General features: G+C 42.4%; 1 protein-coding gene across 1 annotated transcript in view; it reads right to left on the bottom strand.

Moving 5' to 3' along the window:
- The window catches only part of CIT (citron rho-interacting serine/threonine kinase), a 171,655-nt gene extending 167,692 nt beyond the window's left edge, over positions 1 to 3,963 (bottom strand). Inside the window, exons 1-2 of the mRNA XM_082641760.1 lie at positions 3,914 to 3,963; positions 2,762 to 2,998 (exon numbers count right to left, since the gene is read on the bottom strand). Coding sequence (XP_082497886.1) covers positions 2,762 to 2,857 — 96 coding nt within the window. The 5' untranslated portion in view covers positions 2,858 to 2,998; positions 3,914 to 3,963. The remainder of the gene's footprint in view (positions 1 to 2,761; positions 2,999 to 3,913) is intronic.
- Positions 3,964 to 20,698: the final 16,735 nt, after the last annotated feature.

Below are 20,698 nucleotides of genomic sequence, written 5' to 3'. Positions count from 1 at the left end.
TTACACGAAGTCAGGAAGTTAATGGTCCTTGAAGACTAGCATTTCTGCATGTAGCCAAGACAGAAATACAGGTGAAAGGAGAAAGAAACTAGGTGAAAGGGGACATTATATTGAAACCCGAGGTGAATTAGCATATTTTAGTATATGTTTTCACTCTCCTGCTAATATACATGATTTAAGTAGCACCATGACAGTCCCAGTTAGATCATATAGGGTGAAAGGAGGAACTAATGATGTAAGCCTTGATGTCTGCCCAAAAATGAGAAAAAAGGTGGTCTGCTCCCCTCCCCACTTTTTCTTTGACTATAAAAATGTAGCCCCTCTTTGTTCTCGGGGCTGCATTCCCTTGCTGGCTGTTTGTATCTCTCACAAGCATCCTATGCTAAGAAACTCACTCTTTTGTCTTTTCTGTGCTGAGACAAGAGAACCTGAGCTTCAGTAAGTCCTGACACCAGGTGAGCGGTTTCAATTAAACGACAGTGGGTTCAAGTCCCCTCCTAAGTCTGGGATCGTGGGTTCAAGTCCAATCTGAGTTTTGGCTGGGTTCAAGTCCCATCCAAGAAGGAATGCAGTTTCAGCTGGAAGGGGAAAAACAGTATCCTTACCTGTTTATATTAAGGCGAATGTTAGGGTTATGCTACACTTGCAAATAGCAGCTGTCCTGGGGGTGGGGTGGAACTCATTAGTTTAAAAAAAAGATGAATTAGGGGTTTATCCATAATCCTTGCTGTTATAATGACATTTAAGTACAAGACACACTTAATAAACTCTGACATACTCTGGCGGTATTGCCCAGCAGTTACATACCCACAGACCAAAAATTGGGCGTGGCTTTACCATTTACAAGCTGTGTGATTCTGGGCAAGCCTTTGTCTCCCTCCACATCTGCACATGATAAGCCCTTAATAAATTCTGTCATAAGTTGGAAGTTTTGGAGTAAAACGATAAAGGGGCTAAAAAGTGGTAGCACTCAGTCAGCTGAGGTTAAGAATAGACTATTCATTAGTGAAAAATGGCTCATGACTTAAATGGTGATGGGGATGGTCCCACCTACACTTTCTATCTGTCCCCATTCTGATCTGTTTGAACATTCCCCAATACCAATATCTTGGGAAAAATGTTCTCAAGATCGTATTAGTGTTGAAACTAATATAACATTGTAAAATACTATTACATTTAAACCAGTATAGTTGGTTTAAATGTAATAGTATTACTATTAAACACTATTAAATTTAATAGTATTACTATTAAATTACTATTAAATAGTATCATACAAAAATGCCTTCTTAAATATAACTACTGCTATGTGAACATAAATTTATTATTACTGGGCTTCCCTGGTGGTGCAGTGGTTAAGAATCTACCTGCCAATGCAGGGGACAAAGATTCGAGCCCTGGTCCAGGAAGATCCCACATGCCGTGGAGCAGCTAAGCCTGTGCACCACAACTAGTGAGCCTGAGCTCTAGAGCCCACGAGCCACAACTACTGAGCCCGCGCGCCTAGAACCCGTGCTCCGCAACAAGAGAAGCCAATGCAGTGAGAAGCCCGCACACCGCAACGAAGAGTAGCCCCCGCTCTATACAACTAGAGAAAAGCCCACGTGCAGCAACAAAGACCCAACACAGCCAAAAATTAAATAAATTTTTTTAAAAGTCTATAAGAGGGCCTCCCTGGTGGCGCAGTGGTTGAGAGTCCGCCTGCCGATGCAGGGGATACGGGTTCGTGCCCCGGTCTGGGAGGATCCCATATGCCGCGGAGCGGCTGGGCCCGTGAGCCATGGCCGCTGGGCCTGCGCGTCCGGAGCCTGTGCTCCGCAGCGGGAGAGGCCACAACGGTGAGAGGCCCGCATACCGCAAAAAGAAAAAAAAAAAAAAAAAAAAAAGTCTATAAGAGCATGTATTAATTGGAAAGAAAAAGATCAGGAAAGACTGCTAAAAACAATTTATTATTACTGTCACTAATACTATTTCTACACTTATTAATAACAGTTACCATTTATATAGGGCTTACCAAGAGCTGGGCAAGAAACTAAGTACTTTACATGGATTATCTCATTTAATCCTCATAACTCTGTAAATTATGTGTTATAACCTCTATTATAAAGAACGGAAAATGGATTCAGAGAAGGCAACTGACTCGCCCAAGGTAACACAGCTAACAAGTACTGGGGCCAGGATTCAAACCTAAATCTTCACCACTATCTGTATTGTCCCTTTCACTTACGAATACATAAGTCAAACAAGGATTTCTACATCAACGGTGTTCCACCTACATCAGAAACAAAAGAATTAGAAATCTACGTGGAAAAAAATCTGACAACATCAAGTTTTAATCCTTTGGGGTGATGAAAATGTTCTGTATCTTGAGAGGAAAGCGGGTTTCACAGGTGTGGTATTTATCAAAACTGCTTTTTTTAAAATCTAAACTATAAACATCTCTTGAATGAAAAAGATTTCTATATTTCTATAGGATTACAAGTATAGAAATTTCGGTCAAAAGAGTGTCTTTGCTCAATTACTTTTCTTTAATAAAAGGACAAACTTTAGTACTGAAGTCATAAAAAAGGTCTTCCTTCCAGGGCAAGTTCAGCTACCCACTCCTGTCTGAACAATGGATCCTTTCCAAAACTATCAGCGCATATGAAACACCAAAGGGGATTTTCTCCTGGATTAGCCTCAGTCCTATAACAAAAGCAAAGGTAACAAAGAGGTTCCAAGGAAACACACAGAGGTGAGCAAAGTTGGCAAGCCAGTCTGTTACCTGGAAGAAAAGATTCAACCTGGAGGCCCGACTGGCAATGGATTCAGCAGCACCAGCATCCGGCATATTCCGTGCTCCATACTTGAACTTCAACATCTCCCCACTAGTGATGAAGGGAGATCGGTTAAATGTGTTCTGCAGATTTGAGCAGCAAGGTCTTGAGAGATCCCGAGCTCCCTCAGGATATCAGGAAAGGGAGGTGAAAATCAGCCACCACTGGGTCTTGGGATGCTCAATCTGGTGACGGAGATTAAAAATCAGATTTTTATTCAGTGTAACAGGAGTAACACTTATCTGACATACTCTCTTACTTTAAAGTTTGTTTATCTGCCCTCCTTAGAATGTAAGCTCCACCAGGGCAGGGACTTTTATCTTCATATAGTGGGGAAACATATAGCCCAGCACATAAATACTAATAGCTACTGAATAAATCACTGAAAATAAGCAAACTACGTAATACAGGTATGTTGAAAGGTTTCAAGCGCCATGGAGTTCAAAAAAAAAAAAAAGAAAAGAAAAGAAAAAGAGCAAAATGGGGGAATTGGGGCATGGCAGTGTGTATAACAGTGGTGTCAGAGTAACGTCACTGAGAAGATGACATTTGAACCAAAATCTGAAGGGCGTTAAGCAGCAAGCCTTGCTGATATTTGGGGAAAGAAAAGTATCCCGGGCAAAGGGCACAGCCAGAGCTAAGGTTCTGAGGCAGGACCTGGGCTTCTCTGACAGTAGCTGGGAGACCAGAGGGGCTGGAACAGAGTAAAAGAGGCAGGAAATAGGAGTGATGGATGGGTACGAAGAGTATGAAGACACTAAAGCAAATTAAGGTCACACAGATTCTAAGGCGCTGCCGGCCCCCACTAGTAATGCTGACAGGAGGCAAGGCAGAATAAACACAGGACCCCACCAAGCTTGAGAAAGGAACAACTCCCTGGCCCCAGCATCGCCGGGCCGACCCTTCGGCTCTGGTGGAAGTGGGCCAGTGCACCGCCAGTCTAGGAAGACCCTCCCGACCCCCGGAAGCCCTGGGGGCGGAACCGCCGCCCTCCCGGCTCCGAAGGGCAAAGCCGGTAATGGTGTGGGTGGAGGAGGCCCTTCCCCAGGTCTTGCAGAATGGGGTGGAGGGGAAATTGGGCGTGAGGGGAGCAGACTCACGCTCAGCCGACCCCGCCAGTCAGCGCTCCACTCCACCCCGGGCGTCCCGCCGCAGCATTTGAACGTGGGGAACGGCGCGGGCGGGGCCCAGATACGTCTGGACCAATCAGCGTTCCCACTCCTATGATGGACAGTTATACCTCAACCAGGCCCTACCCAAGTCCTTAAAGGGACAGAGGAAGTGAAAGAGATAGCCAATCAAATTGTTCCTTCCTTTGACTCATGGCCAATGGGAAACGGGGAGGGCAAACCCGGCAGGGCAGGTCTTGGAAGTTTGAAATTGGCGGTTACGCACAAGGATGCAATTTTGAGTGCGCGTCTATTTGTGTCTGTGCTCTCTGGGGATCTCTGGGATCCCGGGGCCGTGTCCCCTGCTCGCTCTCAGGCCACCTGCGAGGAGGAAGACAGCTAGGCCGCTCTGCCTGGTGGTCTTGTTCCTCAATCCTGCCTAAGGTCGAAGTACTTACTTTGGTAAACCAGCTGGTTCTCTGCTATAGGCTACAGCTGAGGCAGCAAATGTTTTGAGTTTGAAATCCCACCTGCCTCGATGACTGATTGTCGTGCAACAAATAGGTGAAGGTATTGAGACTGTCTGATAGGACATTTTAAAATAAAGACAACAACTTAGTCAATTCACTAAAGAGGAAATCCAAAAGGCCAACAAATATGCGAAAATATACTCAACGTCATTCGTAATCAGGAAATGAGAAAACTAAAACCACAATGAGATACAATAACATGCACCCAGATTGGGGCGGGGGATGGGGGAGGAGGTCTGACAGTGTTTGCAATGCTACAGGCATTCATACATAGCTGATGGGAGTATAAATCAGTACAGTCTCTTTGAAAAAGAGTTTACCACTATTTGCTAAAGTTGATGATATGTACATTCTATGACTCACTCCTGGGTATATACCTTAGAGAAACTCCTAATTGTGTACACTAGAAGATATGTACAAGAATGTACAAATAGTACCGTACAATATCATGGCAAAAAACAAAGAAAAACTGGAAGCAACCCAAATATCCATCAGCAATAGAAAGGATAATTTTTTATATTGCAGTGTTTTCATACAGCAATGAAAAGGAACAAACTGCAGCTGAACACAATGACATAATGACTTTCAAAACAACGCTGAGTGAAGGAAGCAAAACAATAAAGTATGTCTTTTTATTGGAGTAGAGTTGATTTACAATGTTGTGTTAGTTTCAGGTGTACAGCAAAGTGATTCAGATACACATATGTGTGTATACATATATACACACACACACATATATATTCTTTTTCAGATTCTTTTGCCTTATAGGTTTTTAAGGTATGTTTTCCTTCATATAAATTTCAAAAGCAGCAAAACAAAATATTTAGAGAAGGATGTACATACAGGTGATAAAACCATAAAGAAAGCAAAAGTCCAGATAGTGGTTACCTAGGGTTAGGATGGTGACCTTTCAGGGAATCATGTTGCTACTATGATCTAGTTCTCAGCCTAGCTGGTAATAATATGGATTTTTGTTTCACAATTTGTAAATTGTGTGTATGATGTTCTATTTATGTATATTTCTAAAATTTGAAAGGGAGGCAGTCCTTTCTGTACATTTCCAATCCCTACACTAGATAGAACTGGAAACGTGTTATCACATGCAGGCTCACACACGCATACATACATCAGTATAAAACCAAAGCTACAGACTTGCTTAATACACATTTTTCCCCCAAACATAATCCTGGGGTAATAATGATAGCTACTATTTATCAAGCCCCTCTCCCTCTTTTTTTAATCAAGCACATCTCATTTAATCTTTACTATAACCCTGAGAGGGAGGAACTATAATCCACATTTTACAGATGGGGAAACTGAGGCTGAGAGATATGGAGTGACTAATCTTCAGTTGTTCAGCTCTAGGTGGTGAAGCTGGATTTGGAACTTCTGGACTATCTGAATCCAAATCCTTTCCTCTATACAAAACCTGCTTCTCAGCAGATGTTAGAAATTCTCCCAGCCTCTGCTTTTGTCATGTTGCAAGGGCTGACCCAGTCCAGAAAAATATATGAAAATAACAAATACTTCTAATGACATGAGAGGGTTAACCAAAGTTTGGGGATGGCAAGGTGAAGAGAGATGCAAAGTGGGTCACAGACACTGTTGACTTGATATAAAGAATGTCAGAAAGGTGAGAATGTGGATCTAGTCAATGCCTCTGCTGATTTTTCTAATCCAGCCAAACCTATTAGTTTCCAGGTGTCAGAAATAGAAGTCTTTACCAGAATCTTGGGACTTGTTCATCCTAAATTAGAATACAATGTTAACAGCACCATTTTGCATTTCCCTGAAAGCTGCCTACTAATTTCCTATTAGAACAATCGCTGGCCTCTGCAAATCCTTTGTGAAACAGAACAAGGGGAAAAAAATAAATAAAATGAATAAGGAAACATAAAGCAAAAACCACATTAACCCCACCAATTTTCTTTCAGAAGTAGTAACTGCATGGTAAGCATATGAGGAAAGAGAATTAGGAGGGACCGACGGCGGTGTGCCAATACTAAAAGGATAAGACACTGCCAAATAGAATTAACCGTCGTTAAAACTAGTTAAGACTGACAGGAAAGCTGAGACCTTCTGTTTGTTCTTGCGCAGAATGAAACAATTACCAGTTTTATGCAGAACATGAATCCATGATGATTATTGTGATGGAGATTCTGGAATAACATCATCATCACTGAGTCATAGTGAAGGACTTTATGATGTTCTTACATTCAATTATTCATTTATTTTATTTAAAAAAAATTTTATTGTGCCAAGCACTTGGGGGTACCAAAAGGAAAAAGATACTCTCCTTGTCAGTTTTTGAAAAGCCAATTATAGTGGGGAGATGGAGCTGTAGGCAAACAATGGTGAAATTTTGTGATAATCTCCTGTAACAATGGAGACTCCAGAGGGCCCTGGCAACAAGGGAGGGGATGGCAGGTGGTATGTCAGAGCACATTCCCAAAACACGAAGAAAACAGAAATGTGATTGCCCTCAGAGCATTCAACTGGACCATAACACAAGCAGAGATGCCCCAAGGCACCTTAAAGAGGTAAGAGGAATGACTGCAAGACACGAACGAGACTTAGTGGAACATTAAGTATTGTACAAACCGTGCCCCCGGAAGGACAGGAAAAGTAAGAAGCTAACCCCATTCTAGATATAAAGAGACAAAGCTATTCTGGTCCCTTTGGCAAGAAAGAGTTCCTCAAGATATTTTGGCTGTGGGTAACTTCTAATGAATGCTTCTAGAAAATACCATCAGCTGAGTCCTTTTACGAGCAAGGCGTATCCCAGGTATTACCTGTTTTCCCCACCACTGGCATGAGAGACACTTTCAGGTCACATACAAATGTCATTTATTTTTAAAATTATACATGTTACTGTGTGTTAGGAAAAAGTAGAGCTAGTCCATCAAACCAGGTGTTGTAGGATGTTTAGAAGTATCTTGGCTTCCACCCAATAGATGTCCTACCCACTAACATATGCTCCCAGTGGTGGCAACCAAAAATATTTCCAAACATTGCCAAACGTCTCCTGGATGGCAAAACTGCCCAGAATTGAGAACCACCTGTTATAACTGTATGACGTGAAAATTTCCAATGAATACGTTTAATATACTTGATTTCAACCAGCAGAGCTCCAAAACAAATCAAAATGTATTTTAAATGTTTTGAAATTTTTAACTGTTAGAACTTTCATTGACACCATCATTTTCCAAATGTTTTCTCCAAGTTTGAATGAGTTCCCATCTATGTTTTTTTTCCTTCTTTGACCTTAGACAAAGCATCTAACAAGGAAGAATAAGGTTGCAAAATTCAATTAAATGACAATTAGCCTTTCTGCCATTTAATCCTAGACATTTTTCTATGACACTGGGGCTTATCAGTTAATTGTGTTTCTTCAAAAATGTCATAAACTGTAAAACATACCTCTAATCCTTCAGCCCACTGATTTCAGGAGTGTTTATAGCCTCCAATCCATTTATAATACAAGAAATTCAGGCACCTGACTCACAACAACTGCTTCCCAAGGACAACTAGAAAAAACATGTCATCAAATCCTTACACTGTTCAAGAGAATTAAAATGGAAGTCACAGACTGGGAGAAAAAAGACACATCTGACAAAAGACTCTTATTCAAAATATACAAAGAACTCTTAAAACTCAACAATAGGAAAACAAAAAACTCTATTTAAAAATGGACCAAAGGGGCTTCCCTGGTGGCGCAGTGGTTGAGAATCCGCCTGCCGATGCAGGGGACACGGGTTTGTGCCCCGGTCTGGGAAGATCCCACATGCCGCGGAGCGGCTGGGCCCGTGAGCCATGGCCGCTGGGCCTGGGCGTCCGGAGCCTGTGCTCCGCAGCAGGAGAGGCTGCAACAGTGAGAGGCCCGCGTACAGCAAAAAAAAAAAAAAAAAAATGGACCAAAGATCTTAACAGACACCTCAACAAAGAAGATACACAAATGGCAAATAAGTATATGAAAAGATGCTCCCATCATATGTCACCAGGGAAAAGTGGATTAAAACGATGAGTTATCACTACACACCTTCAAATGGCCAAAGTCCAGAACACAGACAACATCAAATGCTGGTGAGGATGTAGAGCAATAGGAACTCTCCTTCACTGCTGGTGGGAATGCAAAATGGTGCAGCCACTCTGGAAGACAGTGTGGCAGTTTCTTACAAAACTAAACATTGTCTTACCATATGATCCAGCAGTCACACTCCTTGGTATTTACCCAAAGGAGTTGAACACTGATGTCCATACAAAAACCTACACACGAATGTTTATAGCAGCTTCATTCATAGTTGCCATCCTTAGAAGCAACCAAAATGTCCTTCAGTAGGTAAATGGATATAAACTGTGGTACATTCCAGACAATGGAATATTAGTTAGCACTAAAAATAAATGAGCTATCAAGGCATGAGAAGACCCGGTGGAAACTTCAATGCATATTGCTAAGTGAAAGAAGCCAATCTGAAAAGGCTGTATGATTCCAACTATATGGTATTCTGGAAAAAGCAAAACTGTAGAGACAGTAAAAAGGTCAGCGGTTGCCAGAGACTGCAGGAAGGCAGGGAGAGATGAATAGGTGCAGCACAGAAGATTTTTAGGGCAATGAAAATACTCTGTATGATACTATAATAATGGATTCATGTCACTATACATATGTCCAAACCCACAGAATGTACAACACCAAGAGAGAACCCTCACGTAAACCCTACTGTAAACTAGGGACTTTGGGTGCTAATGACATGTCAGGGTAGGTTCATTGATTGTAACAAATGTACCACTCTGGTGGGGGATGTTGATAATGGGAGAGGCTGTGCATATTTGGGGCAGGCGGTAGACGGGAAATTTCTGTACTTTCAATTTTGACATAAACATAAAACTGCTCAAAACAAATAAAGTCTTTTTAAAAATTCCCTACAGTGGGGGTGGGAGTCACTTCATGATTGATTTAATAGGAGGAATAGAAAGACCTCACCAGACTTCATTCATTCAGTCACTCAACAAACATTTACTGAGTGCCTACTGTTTGTGGTACTCTTTTAGGTGTTGGGGAGAGAGCAGTAGATAAACTGTACAAAATCCTTGACCTTGGGGAGTTCGTATTCTAGTGGGCAGAGACAGAAAATCAGCAAGCTGTGCTATGGGGAAAAATAATCCAGAAGAGGGAACCACAGAGTGCAGGGGAGGGGTTGCAATCTTAAAGTGCTCAGAAACAACTTCATCCATCGAGAGGGTAACATTCAAATAAAGACTCCAAATTTGGGACAAATCCATGCAAACAAGTGGGGTAAGAGCACTCCACGCAGCAGGATCAGCGAAGACAAGCCCTGAAGTAGGATGGAGCCTGAAGCATTGGACAAACAGTAAGGAGGCCAGTGTATGAGTTTCTTGTTGCTGTTTTAACAAGTGACCACAAACGTAGTGGCTTAAAACAACACAGATTTTTTCTCTTACGTTCTGGAGGTCAGAAAAACCACAAAGGTATCACTGTACTAAGATCGAGGTGCTGGCAGGGGTGGCTCTTTCTGGAGGCTCCAGGGCAGAATCCTTGTTGGTGCCTTTTTCAGCTTTTTGATCCATGGCTCTTTTCTCCATCTTCAAAGCCAGCAATGTAGCAACAGATGTAGCATCTTCTGGAATCTTCTGCTCTCTCTCTCTCTCTCTCCTCTCCCCTTTGTTACCTTTCCTTCTCTCTCTGACCCTCTTGCTTCCCTCATAGGGATGCTTGTACTTACATTGGGCCCACCTGGATATCGTCTCCAACTCAAAATCCTTAATTTAATGACTTCTGCAAAGTCCCTTTGTCCATGTAAGGTAACATCCACAATTGGTGAGGATTAGGATGTGGACATCTTTGGGGGGCTACTACTGGGCCTACCACAACCCGCAAGGTTGAAGAATTCATGCAGGCAAGGAGAGTAGCAGATGAGATCAAAGATGCTCTTTTTAATGACTAAAAGCCTATTCATTAAAAAGAACTGTCTTTGCAATTTCATTCTTTAAAACTAACTGGGTTGGCTTTTTCCACAATGAATAATATTGGGTTGCACTTTTCTACTCCTTCTGCTCTCAGAGCACCTCTATAATGTTCTCTTTATTTCTCAACTTCTATTAAAGTTAAAACACCTGGGGAGACTGCAATATAGATTATTTCAGCTCTCCATGTGTGGGTGCTGAAGGAGGTCCTCCAACCCCGAAGAGCAAACCCAGCTGGGAGGACTTTGGGAAGAAAGGAAACACAAAACATGGGATGGGTAGATCCTTTTCCACCCGTGTATTCTGTTGTTCATTAGCATCAGTTTTCAGAAAAGCCCAGGATCTCTATTTGGGGGCTTGTATCTATTGAGGAAGACACTGTCCGTCTTTGCATAGCTTTTTTTTTTCCATGGTAAAATACACATGAAACTTACCATCTTAACCATTTTTGAATGTACAATTCTGTGGCATTAAGTATATTCATATTGTTGTGCAACGATCACCATCATCCACCTCCAGAGCTCTTTTCATCTTATAAAACTGAAGCACTGTACATTGTGTGCATTACACAATAGCTCTCCATTCCCTACTCCTCTAAGCCCCTGGTAAATTCTGTTCTTTCTGTCTTCATGAATTTGCCTACTCTAGGTACCTCATGTAAGTGAAATCATGCATTATTTATCCTTTTGTGTCTGGTTTATTTCACTTAGCATAATGTCTTCAAGGTTCATGTATGCTGTAGCATGTGTCAGCACTTCATTCCTTTTAATGGCTGAATAATATTCCATTGTATGGATATACTACATTTGTTTATCCATTCATCTGTTGATGGACCCTTGGGTTATTTCCACCTTTTGGCTACTATGAATAATGCTGCTGTGAACACTGGCATACATGCATCTGTTTGAGTCCCTGCTTTCAATTCCTTTGGGTATATACCTAGGAGTGGAATTGCTGGATCATACAGTAATTCTACATTGAACTTTTTGAAAAAGTGACAAACTGTTTTCCACAGCCGTTATACCATTTTGCATTCCCACTAGCAATGCATCAGGGCTCTAATTTCTCCACATCTTCACTAATGCTTGTTATTTTCTGTGCTTTTTTAAAAAAATAATAACCACCCCTAATGGGCATGAAGTGATATCTCATTGTGCCTATTTATATTTACTTTCTTTGTTTAACAATAGAAGATTTTCATATGAAATTCAGGCATTTCTCCAGATCACATTCATTCCACACTGTCTAATGAACTCCTATACTTCACTTCCAATAACCTTTAGGCTCTCACCTTGGAGACTACCTAATTCCACCAGTGCTTCCTTATCTTTAAAGCACCTAAGGCACAATTGCTTACTCTACATTTGCCACACCAAAGCCGTAGCGCCATCTAGTGGTCGAGTGAGGTAATTGCAGGGGCAGCTCCCATTTTCATTCCTGCGTTGTCTAACACAAGACTTGATTATATTTTATATACCTGGTGATACCCATCTGGTATTACCATGAAAGGCGAAATCCAAATCCGATTCAAAAGAGGATGCTTTTATAAAAATTATACAGATAGGCTTCTCTGCAAATGACAATGCCTTCTCCAGTGTCCTCTTAATTACACCCCTTCCTAAAATAGGATCAATAGAAATGCAGCTGACATTTTAAACGCAACTGGCTTGTTGAACAATCTGTCCAAAAAAAGAAACATTTTTTTCTTTTTTCCAATCTCTTCCTTCAACCATTCTCTATCGAACCTCCCTTTTCCACCCTTTAAAGACATCCCTAGCAAATCCCATAACTTTCAGTTTTCTTCAAGTTTTCAGTTTCTGATACTTCATCTCCCTCTTCCGCAGAATAGGTGGGGCTTTGGAGTGTGGCAGGGGAGTGGTCTTCTCTTCATGCTGTTCCCTCCCCTCCTTCTTCCTTTGAAACTCCGCTGATGTTTGGAGCAGAGACTAGAAATTAGGGGGAAGGGGCCCATCCTACACAATTTTCTAACATAGGAAATGGGACCCTACTTGGACTTTTCCAACTACCCTCTCCTCAGCTCACACCCTTAGCTAAGTTCCAAGGTGTCTACTCACTTCATTTGTGCCCCACCCAACAGCAAGAGTTCAGGCTGCTTCATTTATTTTATTTTATTATTATTTTTTCTTTTGGCCACACCACCTGGCTCACAGAATCTAAGTTCCCCGACCAGGGACTGAACTGGGGCTTGAACCAGAGCCCTCAGCAGTGAAAGCACAGAGTCCTAACCACTGGACCACCAGGGAATACCCAGGCTGCTTCATTTTGACCCTCTCTCTTCCTCTCCACCTTCACACCCAAGCCATCTTCCTCCCATTTTCCTCCCTTTCCTTAGAGATCATAAGAATAAGAAAAAGAAATAAGTATCACTCTTAGAAAAGGAGATAATATTATCATTAGATAGAACTGTAAACCTAAAACAATCCAAGAGGCTCAGCTAAGAAACTATTAGAGCTAACAAGACTTCCAAAAGATAGCCCGATATAAGATAAATGTTCAGAAAAATCAATAGCTTTCCATTATACCAGCAGCAACCATTGAGCTAATGTTAAAAAGAAAAGATTCTATTCCAGTAACAACAAAATACCAAGTTCCTAGAAATAAACTCAGCAAGAAAAGAGCAGAGGTCACACAAAGAAAACTACAAAGCTTGACTGCAGACATAAAAACAAGACTTGAGGAGCTTCCCTGGTGGCGCAGTGGTTGAGAGTCCGCCTGCCGATGCAGGGGACACGGGTTCGTGCCCTGGTCCGCGAAGATCCCACGTGCCGCGGAGCGGCTGGGCCAGTGAGCCATGGCCGCTGAGCCTGCATGTCTGGAGCCTGTGCTCCGCGACGGGAGAAGCCACAACAGTGAGAGGCCCGCGTACCGCAAACAAACAAACAAACAAAAAGATTTGAGTAAGAAGATGAAGAAGCATAGCTTGTTCCTAAATAGGAAGCATCAACATTTAAGAATTCCTTTTCTTCCCAAATTAACATAAACATAAAATGCAGGATAAATAAATTGCTCTCTATCCAAGCAATGGAATTCTACTCAGCAATAAGAATGAACTACTGATATATGCAACAACATGGATAAATCCCAAAATCATAAGCTGAGTGAAGGAAACCAGACAAAAAGAGTACATACAGGGCTTCCCTGGTGGCGCAGTGGTTGAGAGTCCGCCTGCCGATGCAGGGGACACAGGTTCGTGCCCCGGTCCGGGAAGATCCCACATGCCGCAGAGCGGCTGGGCCCGTGAGCCATGGCCGCTGAGCCTGCGCGTCCGGAGCCTGTGCTCCGCAACGGGAGAGGCCACAACAGTGAGAGGCCCTTGTACCGCCAAAAAAAAAAAAAAAATACTGTATGATTGCATTTATGTAGAATTCTAGAAAGCAGAAGAATTGATAGCAGATGGAATTGGGAGTGCAACTGAGGACTAATTGCAAAAGGGCATGAGGGACGTTTCCAAGGCTGTTGAGAACGTTCTATATTTGATTGCACTGACGGTTACATGGTGTATACATTTGTCAAAACTCATCTAAATGTACCCCTAAAGTAGTGCATTTATTGTATATAAATTATACCTCAATAAAGTTGAAAAGATGAAGTGCAATTCCAAAAAAAACCCAGCTTTAGGGTTTGTGGGAGAGGTGTGGCCGAGACTTAAAGACACTGAAAATAAAATTCTTTGAGAAGCACAAATGCATGAGGCCAGGTAAGAAAAAAATCATGAGCTCAGAGAGCCCATCAGCAAGTCCGCTGACCATCATGGTCACCCTGGGAACAAGATGCCTCTAGCTCTTCCATATCATCCTCCATCACTAAGGAAGTTTCCCCAGTGGGAAGGAGAAGGAACAGTCTCAGCCCTTGCCTTATCTCCACCCCCGCCCCATACAGCCTAGAGTGAGGCTGCAGATAGCATAGGAGTTTGGTTCCTTTTTACAGAAGACGGGGACCCCAGTTGTTTTCTTCTCTCTTTGGAATGTGGGGTCCATGAAGCTATTTTTGTTCTCAGCTTTGAGTCCTGGATGCCTGTTCCAGAATCGTCCTACTACCAAAAGGCCAACAAGAGGTGCAAATTCCTTCAGGATTCTCCCTTTACCATGGAGGGCCCCAAGAGTATACCATTTCCTGGCATACGAACAAGGGCCACCTGTAAACTGAAATAAATTCTAGGGTTTTAAGAGGGGAAATGTGCAAACATCAGATGGTAGATTCCAGCACACACTAAGCAGCAGGGGGGAGAACAAGCATGAAATGGTTTTGCAAACTCCCATGGTTGGCTGTTATTTAGGATGAAACACTTGAGAAGGGAGAATGACAGATTGATGCACCAACATCCTCTGTGTTCACTGCAGAGAAAAGTATGACCACTTTAATGTGACCAATTTTTCTGGGCATGAAGATTTTCCACGACCATTAAGACATTTCTCTTTCAATCAGTGGGCTTGGTGGTTTATTTTTAGAAACAAAATTTCTCGTTAAGGGGTAATGTGGTTTGAAGATGATCAGTCTTCTGAGCTAGTTTTCTCTCTACTCCCCCTTAGCAGTGTCTAAAGAGCTGACTTTGGAAATAAAGGCTGTGTGCCTTGAGGAGCATGAATCCCAGCTTACTTTCCTTTGCCGAGGAAAAACCTTTTCTAACACTAACAAAAAGGTAATACACCTGAGATCCTCTACCAGTTTTTCAGTGATGTTTGCTTTGGTGACTCATATGATGTCACCAAGGTGACAATCTTAGCTCTGTGTAGCTAAGATTCTGCAAGGAATAAGAAATCATTAAGATCTGAGATTTATTGGAAATACCCATGACATCCAATCAATGACAAAAATTGGGGCCTATCTCTCCATGCTAACTGATAGAGATAGTTTTTTGTTTCCTGAGCCACTCGTGTGTCTCTCTATTCACTGCTAGTCAATAAAATGAGAACCACCCTATAAGGTGGTTTTACACCTGTTGCAAATTAAATGAAGCATATCATTCAGGTCTGTCTGTATTAACTATCTAATGCTATGTAACAATATTGCCACAAATTTAGCAGCACGAAACAACACAGACTTATTATCTCACAGTTTATAAGTCAGGAGTCCAGACACACTAAGCCAGAACCTCTGCAAAGCTGCAATCAATGTTTCAGCCCAGGTAGTGGTGTCATATGAAGGTCTGACTGGGGAAGGATTTGTATTTAAGCATGTGTGGTTGCCAGCAGCATTCAGTTCCTTGAAAGCTGTAACTATGATTTCTTGCTGCCCATCAGTGAAGGTCACCCTCCGCTTCTTGTCATGTGGCCCTGTTCATAGAGAAGCTCACAAGCTTGCTTCCTCTACATTAGAAAGGGAGAGAGTCTTGCAGCAAGACAGGCATTACAGTCTTAGGGAATTTAATCACAGGTGTGACAGCCCATCACTTTTGCCATATTCAAGTCACAGGTCCCATCCACAGTCAAGGAGAAGGGATCACACAAGGACATAAACATCAGGAGGCCTGGGCTTCCCTGGTGGCGCAGTGGTTAAGAATCCGCCTACCAATGCAGGGGACATGGGTTCAAGTCCTGGTCTGGGAAGATCCCACATGCGGCAGAGCAACTAAGCCTGTGTGCCACAACTACTGAGCCCTCGTGCCACAACTACTGAAGCCTGTGCACCTAGAGCCCATGCTCCGCAACAAGAGAAGCCACAGTGAGAAGCCTGCACACCACAACGAAGAGTAGCCCCTGCTCACTGCAACTAGAGAAGGCCTGCGTGCATCAACGAAGACCCAATGCAGCCAAAAATCATAATAATAAATAAAATAAATATTAAAAACAAAAAAAAACACCAGGAGGCCTTGGTCATGGGAGTGGCCTTAGAGCCTGCCCTCCATATTTTCCAAACTGGCTGCCGATATCACCAATAACGATGACTTGGTTTAAATGGGGATCACTCCATCCGCATGACTGACAGATGGACCATCCTCTGCCATTACTCCTTCAGTTCAAGAATAGCATCTATCACACAAGTGAGGGCAATCTCAGGTGATTCTCTCACCTTACCTGTGCCTTATTTTTCCTCCTCTTTTCGAGCTCCCCTCCAAATACTGAGACTCCACACTGCTACCCTCCTGGAGTGCGGTGCTTGGATTCCCACTCCCCGGTGGGGACATGCCTGTCTCTGAGAATATGCCCATGTGTATGCGGAGGTCTCCACCATCACTGTCATCGGTACAGCTGTTCAGTGCCGCTACCACACAAAGCACAGCGTTAGCCATGAGACGAGATGGAAAGAGGAGGGAGGCATGACCTCAAGACATTCACAGTCCAGATGAAAACTGTTCTACAGTCTCTCCCAAGAGAGGGTAAGAGACCATAAACCTATAGGGCATAGTGGACGGCTCTTGTCCACTGTGCTTGAATTTTTGAATGATAAGCATGCAGTATTTGTGTAATCTACAACAACAAAAAATTTATAAATTGTCTGCAACTCAGACCATAGCTAGGAATTGAGAGTAAACATCCCTCATCCTACCTCTGGAAACAGAATCACAGGTATCCTTTGTGAAACTCCCCACACACACATCTTCTTAAGCTTTAGACAAGAATAACCCAAGCCTTCCTCCAGAAGTGGGTCTGTATATGGCATCAGCCAATCCGTTTATCCCATACCTTTCCCCTACAGTGATGGTAGAGGCAACCCAACCAAAGCCAATGACACATAAGGAGAGGTTTACTGTGGTCTCTGGGGAAGAAAATGCCCACTCTCGAGGGTGTTTCCTGAAAAGTCTCTTCTCTTATACCAGTGCTAGCCAAAAGGAACAAAATGTAAGCTTTATATATAGTTTTCCATGTTCCAGTAGACATATTTTTTAACTTAAATTTTTAAATTTATTTTTATTTATTTTTTATTTTTGGCCGTGCTGCACAGCTTGTGGGATCTCTCAGTTCCCAGACCAGGGATTGAACCTGGGCCCCGGCAGTGAAAGCCCAGAATCCTAACCACTAGACCACCAGGGAACTCCCCTAGTAGCCATATTTTAAAAACTAAAAAGAAAAAAAGTGAAAATAATATTAATAATACATTTCCATTTAACCCAACATATCATAAATGTTATCATTTCAATATGTAGTAAGTATAAAAATTATTAATATATATTTTTTCAGTCTAGGTCTTTAAAACTGTATTGGCACAGCACATTTCGATTCAGACTAGGCAAGAACCACACGTGCCTACTGACTACTGTCTTGGACAGTGTAACTCTGGACAGGACAGTATGAGGATATGAACGTAGATCTGTACCTATTTTGACATCACAAGTGTGAGGGGGAGGGGGAGCTTATACTAAAACTGACCACATCTAGGGAAGAGAATTGGAAATAAACTGGGACCTTGGTAACAACATATGAGTCATCAAAGCAAGCATCACTTGAAATCAGCATGACCTCAGAACATTTCGGTTTTGTGAGCCAGTAAGTTTCCTTTAGTACTGAAACTAATTCAAGTTGAAATTTCTGTCATTTTCCACGAAACAAATCTCAACAGAGGGTAATTAATAAAATAAAGCAATCCAACATTAAAGCATGGACAATAAGCGTAATGTTTTCAGAGGTCTCTCCCTAGAAAGCAACTCAGCAATAGCAGGGTTTCTCAACCTTGGCATTTTGACATGTGGGGCTGGATAACTCTTTACTGTGCGGGTCTGTCCTGTGTATTGTGGATGCTCACCATACCCCTGGCCTCTACCCACTAGATGCCAGAAGCACCCTCCACCCCGAGTTGTGAGAAATTAAAATATCTCTGGATATTCCCAAATGTCCCAATTGAAAGCTAATGAACTAGAGAAGGGATTTGCAATAAATCTGGAAGAAGGGGTGGGATGTATATATTTATGTGGGAAAAGTATTTCTGGTGGGGTAATGACATGAATAAAGGAACTGGGGAGAGAAAACAAAATGCTCATGAAGAAATCAATCAAGTCATCACTGCTGAGCCCCAGCTGTGGCAGCCAACAACAATCAGAGCATTAAATTTTATCTGGAAAGTCATTTTTTAAAAAATTCTATACTACATTGCTGGTGGAAGCCTAAATCAGCACAAACCTTATTGGAGGGCAATTTGGCAATATCTACAAAAATGAAAAATGTCGGGCCTCCCTGGTGGCGCAGTGGTTGAGAGTCTGCCTGCCGATGCAGGGGATGCGGGTTCGTGCCCCGGTCTGGGAGGATCCCACATGCCGTGGAGCGGCTGGGCCCGTGAGCCATGGCCGCTGGGCCTGCGCGTCCGGAGCCTGTGCTCCGCAACGGGAGAGGCCACAACAGTGAGAGGCCCGCGTACCGCAAAAAAAAAAAAAAGAAAAAGAAAAATGTCTTTGTCCAAAAAGTCTTCCTCTAGGAATTTACAGAAAAAACTTTACCTAACAGAAAATAATAATAACAATAATAACTGAAAAAAACAAATGACCGTTAATTGGGATGTGGCTAAATTAATTATGGTAGAGCCATAACTGAATACTGTGCATCCATTTTTAAAAACTGACTCCATGTGCACAAAGATGTCCAAGATACCTTGTTAGATTAAAAAAAAGTAAGATAGAAACTGGATGTATAGCATAACCCATACAAATAATAGGAATATCTTAGATGCTTGGAAAAAATGAGGAAATTATATACAAAACTTGAGTGGTTATCCTGGGAAGAATGCATGCTGTGATGGGGAAAGAAATGACAGCTATACTTTCCATATTGTTAAAAAAAACAAATAAATTTGAAGATCTAATTAGCTAGTTTCGACAATTCAGGAATCAGGCAGCGTGCCATCTAGCAACTAGAAGAACACTCCTAGGGGTTGTACAAAATGGAAGGTTTTTATAGGAAGAAGGAGGGGCAAGGGAGTGATTAGCAGAAAAAAATAAAGGATGATTTTCAGGCCAGGATATCTTTTTGGAGATATTATGCAGACTGTCTCCTCATCCACTGGGGTGGAGGTGGGGGGAATGGAGAGGACCCGAGCGACAGCTTATCTCATTGGGGCTGACCCGAAAATCCCAAACTGGTTAATTAAGATTTCATTTCTGTGAAGGTCAAAACTGCAATTAGGGACTTCCCTGGTGATCCAGTGGATAAAACTCCACGTTCCCAATGCAGGGGGCCGATCCCTGGTCAGGGAACCAGATCCCACATGTGTGTCGCAACTAAAGATCCGGCATGCCGCGACGAAGATCCCGCATGCTGCAACTAAGACCCGACGCACCAAATAAATAAATAAATAAAAATTTAAAAAACACTGCAATTAAATTAGGTATTAAATCTAGGTTTGGTATCGTGGGCTTTAGCATAAGTGATGCCATCTGGGGCCAGTCGTTTTTCTCTTTAATAGTATATATTATATACGTCACAATATGGAGAAATCTTTTATTTTCTTATGTCTAAATCTATCTCCCACCCCAACCCCAATCCCTGGCACTGCTTTCCACTAGCTTAAAAACTAGCTTGGGGGGAGGTGGTGATTTACAGTGTTTGCCAGTTTCTGTGGTGTAAATGCTACAACCACAGCCCATTTCAAGCTGCCACCATGATTTCACTGAATGGGCAACTGGGGAGAAAAACACACAATTAGGTCTTTCAAGACTAAAAAAGCCTGCTCCAGTGCCCATTCCCAGCCATTCTTGATAAATAATTGGATAATGAGTTGCTTTCTTTTTCAAAAGGGTCAGAGTACAATCAGCCATCTGCTGAGCTTTTCACTTTTTGAGTGGGATAGGCAAGTTAGGAGCCAGAACTGAGTTGTTCCAGACCACTGAGGGGAATTTATGTTGTGATGGGGAACAAAGACAGAGACAGGGAAGGGGAAGGGGATCGGGGAGAGGAGGCTGATATTCAGAGAGGAAATTCTGGCGGAACGAAGAGTTCAAAGGGAATTGCTGGGATGTTTGCCACATGGTATGATGTCACCCTTCTTCCACACCTTCTCCAAAAAATTGTCAGTAAAACTTAATCGCTCCGTCATGTATAGCCGACTGGAACTAGTTTCCTAGCTTTGCATTTAAGTGCTGAATGCAGCCTCAGAGTAGACCAAGGGTGAGAGCTGTGGTTACCATCAGGGGCCTTGCCACATCTAGGTTATACATTTTCCTGTCAGGTTTGATTATTAATAATGAGCATGCATTATTTGAGTTGTCAGCAAAAAAAATTTTTTTAAGTTACCTGCACTTAAGAACGTGGAGTTGAGAGTTATTTTCTTGCCTGACTCAGTAGAACATGGCATAGAAACCTTTGCCCTTGCAGGAGGA

Source organism: Mesoplodon mirus, assembly GCF_964341445.2.
Source record: "Mesoplodon mirus genome assembly, chromosome: 13".
Classification (NCBI taxonomy): domain Eukaryota; kingdom Metazoa; phylum Chordata; class Mammalia; order Artiodactyla; family Ziphiidae; genus Mesoplodon; species Mesoplodon mirus.
The sequence above is the reverse complement of the archived record's forward strand: the minus strand, read 5'-3'. Positions and strand labels throughout refer to the sequence as shown.